The 9,877-nt window shown below is 53.0% G+C and overlaps 1 protein-coding gene across 2 annotated transcripts; it reads left to right on the forward strand.

Moving 5' to 3' along the window:
* Nucleotides 1–712: 712 nt before the first annotated feature.
* Nucleotides 713–9,821, forward strand: LOC107214488 (endothelial cell-selective adhesion molecule-like). 2 transcript variants are annotated; one of them, XM_015649968.3, is made up of 7 exons: nt 713–774; nt 6,431–6,585; nt 7,740–7,953; nt 8,030–8,185; nt 8,358–8,480; nt 8,569–8,707; nt 9,071–9,821. In XM_015649968.3, the coding sequence occupies exons 2-7, from the start codon at nt 6,556–6,558 to the stop codon at nt 9,420–9,422; spliced, it is 1,014 nt and encodes a 337-aa protein (XP_015505454.1). In that variant the 5' UTR covers nt 713–774; nt 6,431–6,555; the 3' UTR covers nt 9,423–9,821. The 2 variants fall into 2 exon arrangements, with proteins under 2 accessions (XP_015505454.1, XP_015505453.1); XM_015649967.2 differs by lacking the exon at nt 713–774 and adding an exon at nt 1,215–1,260.
* The last annotated feature ends 56 nt before the right edge of the window (nt 9,822–9,877 follow it).

Here is a 9,877-nt window from a genome sequence, read left to right on the forward strand (position 1 = left end):
CATTTATGCCTTTTCAGCGTGTTCCTGCTCCAGCCCCGGTGGGTTTTATTTCCTGGAGCTCATCCATCGGTGACGTTGTGACATACGATGAATGTGTCGGTCCTAATAAAATCAAACAAACACCTACAGAGGCTTCCACACAATCCTTCTCCTTCTCTACGGGAGTTTGGGGAGGTGCTGAGCTCTTCCCTGTGGATATTCCCATCAGGGCTTTGTTCCTGGCCTCGTTGTTGAAGGAGCTGCTGATTTTTTGACATGGGGAGCCGGTTGCTTTCCCTGCAGAGGTTCCCAGAATCCATGGAAGAGGTGAGGATCACTGCCCAGCTGGAAGTTGGCGTCACCTTTGGGTGCAGCTGAGATGGTGAAGAAGGGGAGCAGGTCAGCAGTGGGTCACCAACCCACCCTCCCCACTCTCCATCGTCCAAACAGAGGGAGCAAGGTGGGTTCCCAAAGAGCCGGTGCCGGGTTGGAAGCTCCGGGTGTAGCAGAGGGTGGGAACGCTGTCAGGGACAGGGCGGGTCCCGGGGGGATCAAGCCAGGTCGGTCGCCCAAAGCCTCCTCGCTCCCGGGATCCTGCAGGCCTGGAGGCCAGCCTGGATTTACGGGGGGGTGGCGAGGGCGAGAAGGGATTAATTCTGCCCCCACCGCCTCCTCCTCCTCCTCCAGCAGTGTCTAATCTCCGCTGGGGCTTCGAGGTCTGACCCTGCTCTGAGCGAGGACCGGGATAACCCTGGCTGAGCCGGGGAGGATCCACCCGGGGCTCCCGAACACCAGGTAGTCAAAATTGCCCTTTTTTTTGATACTGTGTTTATTTTTCGGGATCCAAAAAGGTCTGAAGGTGGGGGGAGTGTCGGACGAGGGTGAGGGATGCAGGATGGGACGTTCCACCCCCTGGCGTGGGACGGATGAGAACGGGGAGGCTTTGGGGTCCCTGTGCTCCCCCTGGGGGGGGTTTACATTAACACTGAGGTGCCGCACTGAACCCACCTTAACCCTACCAGAAGTTATAATAACCCATCTAACTAATTAATAACCTCGCTCTGTGGGGCTGGCGAGGGGCTGGAGCCGGGGGAGGAGGGTCAGTGCCGGGGACGGGGACACCCCCACGGGGTGTGGTGGGCTCGGGCCCGCCCCCACCTGCGCGGCGCCGCCCCCGCTGCCCCCGGGCCCCCCCGGCACCTGCTGCTGCTGCCGCTGCTGCTGCGGCTCCGGCCATGGGCGCGCTGCGGCGGGCGGCGCTGGCGCTGGCGGCGCTGCTGGGTGAGCCCCGCGGCACCGGGGGGCTCCGGGGGAGGGGGGACCGGGAGGACACCCGGAGAGATACCGGGGGAGCTTTTGGGATGCGGCAGGCAGGGTCCGGCTGGGGCGCGGGGGAAGCGCTCCGGACCGAGGTAGCGCGGCGGGGACGGGGCAGGACGCGGGGGTAGCGGGGGGCGCCCCGAGGCGCTCGGGAAAAGCGGGATGGAGCCCGCAGGAACAGGGAGAGCTTTTGGGAGAGCATCGGGCAGGACCCGGAGATATCGAGAGGGGTCACCGGGCAGGGTGTGGGAGCAGCCGGAGGCACCGAGAGAGAAACCCGGGAGCGCGACACCGCCGGGCGGGAGCCTGGGAAGCTTTAGGGTGGCACCGGGAAGGACCTTGGGGTACCGCGGTCACAACACCCACCTGTCTCCGTGCCCCCAGTCCCCTTCCCCAGCAGGCAGGCTGGGGGGGACGATCCGCCCCACTCCCCTTTTAGGAATGCTCAGAGTGGAGAAAATCTGAGTCTTCCCGGGAAAAGCCATTTGTACCTTGGAGCTGCCAAAAAGCCGCTTTCAGCACCCCCAAACCCAAAGCTCCCCCATATGGGAACACGCCAGGGACTCCGATGTGAGAAGCCATAGTTCACCTCCCTGTGTGGCATTGGGCAGGAAAAATCCATTTGTTTTCCCTTGTTTACGGGTGCTCCACACCCATCCCAGCTGGTTTTGACGTGAGGGATCTCAAATCTTCTCTGTCCATGGGTTTTTCCCTTCTTCTGCCCCTAATTTCCCACCCTATTTGAGATTTTTTCCAACTGCCATGATTGTTCCAAAAGGAAACATCTTTTGGCATTCCCAGCGAAGGAGAGGCCTTTGGAGAAAGGAAATGGCCCCAAAAACAATGGCAGCAGCATTTCCTTCCAGCAGAACACTGGGTGGGGGTCCTGGAGTCACCACTTGTTCCTCCTTGAAGGTTTTCTTCCGTGATAAAAGTGAATTAAGCATGTTGGTATGAGGCGTGGGCATCACTCAGCCCTTAAATCCCACCAGGGCGCTCCTTTGCCGCATCCCAATGCATTTTTGGCATGGAATTATGATGGATTCCCACAAAAAAAGCCACGCTTGAGCCCTGGGATGTGACATCATGGGCACTGACAGCTCAAAAATGCAGCAAAAAGACCTTTTTGAACCCCAAATGTGTGTTTTTCCTTCAGTTTTGCTTTCAAGCAGTCCTTCCTCGTCCCGTGGGATCCTCATGGGCTTGTGATGGGGAAAAGCAAAGTGAGGGATATTTGTCATCCCATCCCCAATCCCAACCCTAATCCCTTCCTCAATCCCAATTCCCCATCCCATCCCCACCCCATCTCCGCCTCTCTCCCCCACACCGGGGTGAAGCACGTTTCCATCTATAGCAAAGTCACATATGATTATTGTATTATTTAATTTTTTTTCCCCAAATTTGGTCTCTCTGGAGGATACGGCACTTTCTGCTCCCCCCCCTCGCCCGCCCCCGGGGTCGTGAGAAATTCCGCTGTGGATTTTCCCAAAGGACACTGCTCCAGAGCCCGGCATCTCCTATCTGCCCGTTTATAAATAGCCAAAGTTAAGGGAAGAAAAGGAAAAAAAACCCCAAAAATGATGTAAAAACAGGGAAGGCGACCGTCTGTGTCGCAGTGCCGAGATGCTCCTTGACCTTTTTCCAAGCTTTTTCGAGGGTCCCTTTTCCGGCCAGATTCCCGCTGTGTATTTTAAATCCCAAGCTTGGTCTTTTGGGATTTAATTTGGGTCTGGGTTTCACATGACTCCAGCGCCTTAATCCTATCAACTGGGGTCATCAAACCCCAACCGCCTCCGGGATTTAATTCCCAGTACAGTTAATGGTTTAGAGACTCGGGGAGGGGGCTGGAGGGAGAGTTTGATTTTTTGGGGGGTTCAGGCTGTGCCAGAAGTTGGAAACAGCTTTTATTTTGGGGTGAAATGATGCAATTTTAGATGAGGATAGGGTGATTGATATCAGCACAGGGATTAATGTTAAGATTGTGGGGATTTAAAGGTGATTTTTTTCCATAGGGAAAAAATTCGAAGGGAAATTTCAAGCAGCTTTTTATTTTTTGTCGTGGGAAAATTTTAAGTATTTCAGAAAGCTAAATCGTAAGATATTTATTCCATAGGGGGAAAAAAAAAAATCGCTATTTTTAAAGGTAAATTTAAGTCTATTCTGTTTTTCCATATGCAAAAAAATCCCAGCAGATGGGCTGGGGCGGGGGGAAAACACCCGGGCAGGTGTTTAGCTCAGGGCAGCTGGATAAAAATCCAGGTTTTGAGCCCAAAGAGCAGGAGGGAGGGGCTGAGGGCCCCAGGCCCCCCCTGGATCCGTATGAGCACCGCCAGCAGCTTAATTTTTTCGATCTGGTTAAAGCATTAGAGGATTTGGAGCGTCGAGGTGGCCAAAGCCAGAGCTGTGCCAGGGGGTTCAGTCCCGTGCCTGCAGCTCCAGACCCAGCTCCACCAGCTTTTTTTAGGGTCACATCTGTGTGAGATGGGGAATTTGGGTGAATTCTGCAAGAAAAAAGGGATTTTGGAGAGCGAGCAGCCTTCAGATCTGGATCCATCTCCCTCTCCCCATACACCGGAGGGGAGATGATGGAGCTGGGATCTCCTGTTGCCACAGGAGTTTTAAGGATGACAGAGCAAAGCTGCAGCCCCAGAGCACAATTAACATAATTAACACGCTCATCATTAGATTTCAGAGTTAACACAGCCCAGTTTGCAGCGCTGGGAGCAGCTTTGAGGCACTCGGGGCTGTTTTAATGCCTTGGGACACGCCAGGAAACCTCTGGCTGGTGCCAGAACATCTTTTCCCTCTCTGGAGCCTGGATTTCCCTAGGAATGCCCAGCACCTTTTGGCCCAGCACCTTTTTTTGTGCCCAAAAAATCATGCTGATGTAGGATCTGGGCTGAAAAACCTGGATTTTCCCAGCTGTTGAGGATGCACAGGGGTGTAGAAGCTGTGGAGTCACTTATCGATGCCATCTGCATCATTAATGATCTATATTATGAAAATATTATTATTATTATTATTATTATCATCATCACTCATTTATTACTATTATCTGTATAATCACTATGTTATTATAAGTATCATAACTTACAATTATTTTTATTAGATTATAATTATTCTAAAATATCTGTTACCTGTTATCTCTAATATTTCTAACAGAAATTGCAATACAATTATTCAATATCATCTATATTCTTCTAGATTATCCCAAGTTAACACATTTTTATAATAATGGAGGATCTGGGCTGAAAACACCTGGATTTTCCCAGCTGTTGGGAATGCAGGGAGGTTTAGGGGCTGTGCCATTTGCATAATTAATGAACTGTATAATTTTGATCGCTATTATTATTATTATTATTATAATCAGTATTATAATTATTATCACTATTATAATTATTATGACTGTTATCATTATTGTATTGGGATCATTGTTATAATTATTCTAATCACTATTACCATTATTATTATTATCATTATTAATATCACTTTTATCATTATTATTCCCGCTTTTATAATTATTATTCTCACTTTGATCATTATTCTCATTATTCTGAGCTCTATTATCACTCTCACATCCCCACTATTATCCTTATTCTTACAAAAATATACCTATATTTATAACTATTACAAATTATATGTTCTTGATGATCTATTTTGTTCTGGAAATTCCAAATTAATGAGTCGCCATCCCATATTTCTTTCCACTTTCTCTAAATTTAATACAATTATCTGTATAATTACATAGAAATACACTATAATTACCATTATTTTTTCCATACTCTCTATTGGATCTGATGCCACAGCTTTATATAATTAATAAATAATATTATCAATTATTTGGGACCTGCAGGCACCTCCAGCATCTCCCCCCCACAAACCCTCCAGGATTTAAAGGTTTATGTTCTTAGCCTGGGTGAGCTATTTTTAAGCATCCTCACCAGACTGGGCCTTATTTCTCCCAGTTTTTCACCAGAGAAAGGAAATTTAATTATTTTTTTTAATTCCTGAGAAGACTTATCAGCCTGAGCAGAGTTTCCTGCCTGGAGCTGGAAGGCTCCGTCCGGAAATGGCACCAATGCCTTGCCAGGAGGGGGGGATGAACGGATGCGGGAGGAAGCTAAAAATACCCCCCAGCGCCTTGTTTTCCTCTTCCCACCCTGGAAAAATCCAATTAAATCCTCTGAGCTCTTAGTGAAAAGTGAAAGATTGTTGAAAGCTCCTGAAATCCTTCAAACCCGGGGGTTTTTCCCCCCAAACTGAGGATTTGGGATGACGGGGTAGCATCATCCTTTTCCCCCCGCATCCCAGTGCGAAGCATCCCTGGGGCGCTGGCAGGAGCAGGGCCAGCCGGGGTCACGGATCGATGGGTGGATGCAGGGATGGAACTGCTGGGATGCAGGGCCTCGGTGATGTTCCCCTGGGAAAAACAAACCAAGCCCAGCACAAACTCAGCCTTGCCCGAGCTGATTAATGTTCTGGCTGAGCCTTAGGGGCAAAGCTGGGGAATGATCTTCCCCCAGGAGTGGAGCATCCCTCTCCAGTCCGTGGTACTGCTCTTACACCGTTGCCTCCTCCCAGTGGGGCCTGGGGGAAGGCTGGGATGCAGGGGATTGGGATGGGATATTTAGGGTCAAATGAGATGGGGCAACAGAGGAAGCCACTCATGGATTATCCCAATTTAGTGCTGGCAGCAAAAAGAGGGGTGCTGTTATGCTGGGGAAGGCTGGGGTGCATGTGGGGGAGCCCTACAAATAAATCCCATGGGATCTGGTGCAGCATCATGGGGGCTGGGAGTACCCCAATACTGAGCTAAGGGGGTGTCTGCCTGCTGGAGGCAGCTGTCTCCTGCCAGGGGTGACTTGGGCCTTAGGAATTCCCAGGCTGAACGTGGGGAGGAAGCTGGGATGGGAGGGAACAGCAATGTCCTGCATCCTCCGGAGCAGGCGGAAAGCCCTTCCTGTGGCTGGGAAGGAGGCAAAATGTTCTTCTGGCCCAGCTTCCTGGTGATAACCTGGGATTGTTTTTTTGTCTTGGGAATGGGGTTTTTTCTCACAGTCAGTGAGGTTTTGTGGAGAAGTAGCACCTGGGGTTGAGTCATTTCCCAGTTTCTTCCCTCTCCCATGGGCAGGTGTCTCCTTGGCCGTGCTGGAGGTGCATGTGGGGACGAGCCTGGTGTTCTCTGTGGAGGGGCAGCAGGCGGTGCTGCCTGCCTGGTACACCAGCCACTCCCAGAAAGAGCCCTACATCACCTGGATGCTGAACAAGAATGCAGGTCCCTTCCAGGTGAGAAGAGGGCAGGGGCTGCAGGACAGGAGATGGGGAGGGGCCAAGCTGGGAGGTGACCATGTGGCCATGGAGGGGGTGCTGGTGGTGCCCGTGATGGGGGGAAGATTATGGTGCCCACCATGGGGTAGTGACCACACTGCCCATGGCGGAAGGATGCCCATGATGGGGAGGTGGCCATGATGCAGGAAATTCCATGGTGCCTACCATGTGATGTTCATGATGGGATGAAGCTCATGGTGCCAGTGTGGGGAAGATCCCCACAATGGGTAAGTGCCCATGGTAAGGACATGGTGCCCATGATAGGGAGATGCTCACAGTGGGGATCTCCACAGGGAGATTTGTGTGGTTCCCACAGTGGGGACATGCTTGTGGTGTCCATGCTGGAGACTTGGCCCATGATGGAGTGACGTTTGAGGTGCCCACCATGTGGGACATGGTGCCCATGATGGGGACATACCCATGGTGCCATCCCCGTACCCATGGGGAGCTGCTTGTCACGCCCTTGACGGGGTGGTGTCCATGATGGGGGAAGCTCATGGTGGCCACCATGGGGGGTGCCCTTGATGGGGAGTGCTCATGGTGATGTGTAGATGCCCATGATGGGGTCATGCCCACAGAGCCTGGAGGGAGGTGCTTGTGATGCCCAGAGTGGGGAGAGACAGAAGATGGGGAGAGATCCAAGAGGGGGTGATGCCTATATGAGGAGGTGTTTGTGGTGTCCACAGTGGGGAGATGATTGTCATCCTCATGATCTGGAGGTTCCCACGGTGGGGAGGTGCTCATTGTGTCCATGAGGGGAGATGCCCACACTGGGGGCCTGCAGTAGGGAGGTGTTGTGCTCACAATGGGGAGATACCCATGATGGGGAAATACCTTGGAGGATGCTCATGGTACCTACAATGGGACAATGCCCAAGTGGTGCCCCTGATGGGGAGATGCCTGTGATGGGACAGTTGCTCGTGGTGCCCATGCCAGGGGTATTTGTGCCTGTGGTGGGAGCTGCCTGCAGTTCCCATGTCCAGGATGCTCAAGGGAGGGGGCTGGACGGGGCTTATATAGCAACCACTGCTCTATGAAATTTGGGATCTGGAGGGGCTTTTCTCTCCAGCAGCACCTTCCAGAAGTGAAAGCAGGTGTTTTATTCTGTGCAGATCCTGTCATACCTGGGCGGGGTGGTGAAGGTGGAGGAGACGGATCTGAAGCCCCGCATGGGGTTCCTGTACCCCATCCTCACCCACAACATCTCAGTGTTCATCAACGCCACCCGGGAGCAAGACTCAGGCCAGTACATGTGCTCTGTCAACGTGGTGGATGACCCCATCAGGTTGGACAAGAACATCGGCGTCATCAACCTCACCGTCCTTGGTAAGGCTGTGCCAGTCACCCTGGCTCCCTTGGACCTCCCCATGGTGGCCCTCAGGACTAACATCAGTGCCCACAGTGCCACCAGCCGCCCCCACCTGCCAACTGCACGGCAGCGCCATCGTGGGGGCCAACGTGACCTTGAGCTGCTCCTCCAAGAAGGGGAAGCCCTCGCCCATGTACCAGTGGCAGCGCGAGCCGCCCACCCTGCAGGTCTTCTTTCCCCCTGCCCAGGGTAAGGTGACACCAGTGTGGGGCTGGGGAGTGGGGTGGGTGGTTGGGCTGAAATATCCTGAGAAGATTCAGCTGAAGGATTCTTTGGCTTCATCCCCTTAACCACTTCCCACACGAGGAGGTGCAGGATGTGGGGGTGGCTGTGAGGCAGCTCTCAAATTTCTCCCCCGCAGACAGGGCCAGGGGCACCCTCAAGCTGACCAACCTCTCCCTGGAAATGTCGGGGGTCTACGTCTGCAGGGCTGAAAACCAAGCAGGTTCTAAGAACTGCAGCATTGTCCTGGAGGTACACTCAAGTGAGTACGTGTCCACAGGGTTGGGGAGGGGGACACATGAGCTCCCTGTGGACATCGGAATGAGGGAATATCTGTCTTTTTCTGGCAGCAAGCACCAAAGCAGTCATAGCCGGCGCTGTGCTGGGCTCCCTGGGTGCCCTTGCCACCATCATCTTCTTTGCCCAGAAGGTTGTCGGCTACAGGAGGAAAAAACGTGACAGCCAGGAGGAGGGAGCCAACGAGATCAAGTGAGGCGCTCTTCCTGTGGAAGGGGTTCAAATCTTCATTAGGTTTCAGTGTTAATGAGTGAAGATGGTGTTTCCACCTCTGGCCTGTCATTTCTCAGGTCCAGAGTTAACAGTGGGGAACAGTTCTTGATCTCTGGGCAGTCATGTAACAATCAAGAAGGAAGCTTCCACCTCTGGCCTGTCATCATTAGGTTTCAGAGTTAACGAGGGCATTTTCCACCTCTGTTTTCCCCTTTCCCTTTTATCCCTCTGTTTGGAGGTCCAGGACGTCAGCACAACCTCATTGCTCAGGGAGAGTGTGCTGGGGTGGGCAGTGGAAGGGTTCCCAGAGCCGATTTCTCTGACACTCTCCCCTCTTTGCAGGGAAGACGCCGTGGCACCCAAAACCCCGTCGTGGGCAAGGAGACCGGCTTCAGACACCATGTCCAAAACCAGCACCCTGTCCTCCATCGCCGGCACCCGGCAACCCTACGGAGCCAGAGCCCCCTCCGACACCGCCTCCATCCTCACCACCACCGGCAGCTACCGGGGACCCCCGCCCCGGGGAGGAGGGCGGCCCCCCAACCTCTCACCCCCCGCCGTTAATGGGACCCCCCGGCGCCGCCAGGATCCAGCCGCCACTCCCGTGGGGTCGTTGCCTCCCTCCAGCCTGGCACGAGCAGGTGCCGTTCCTGTCATGGTGCCAGCTCAGAGCCGAGCTGGCTCCTTGGTGTGAGCACCTCCCCCCAAAAAACAGGGGTGTCCATAGCCAGCCCAGCCCACTCCCTGTTTCCTGGGGTGGTTTTGTCCCTTTTTGGGTTTTCTTTTCTTTTCAACAGATGCCTCGAGCAGCTGGACTCATCGTGGGCGTGTTTAATGGGTGCAGGGGCTCCCTGGGTTTGGAGGGACTGAGTCTCCCCATAAATATCACCCCCCAAACCAGCCCCAGCCCTGCCTCAGGGGAATCCCCTTCTTATTATTATTTTTTTCTTTATCTATATATCAGATGAAATGAGGGATTTTTCATAAAAGAGCATTAAAAGTGGGGGTGGGTGATGGGGACACACACACACACACACACACACACACACTTTTTTAGGGGTTTTCTGATTAAAAGCTGCTGAACTGCCCAGCATTGGCGCTTTGGGTGAGTTTGTGCAGATTTCGAGGTGGGGAGGGATGTCCCACAAC

The sequence above is a fragment of the Parus major genome, chromosome 24, assembly GCF_001522545.3.
Source record: "Parus major isolate Abel chromosome 24, Parus_major1.1, whole genome shotgun sequence".
Classification (NCBI taxonomy): Eukaryota; Metazoa; Chordata; class Aves; order Passeriformes; family Paridae; genus Parus; species Parus major.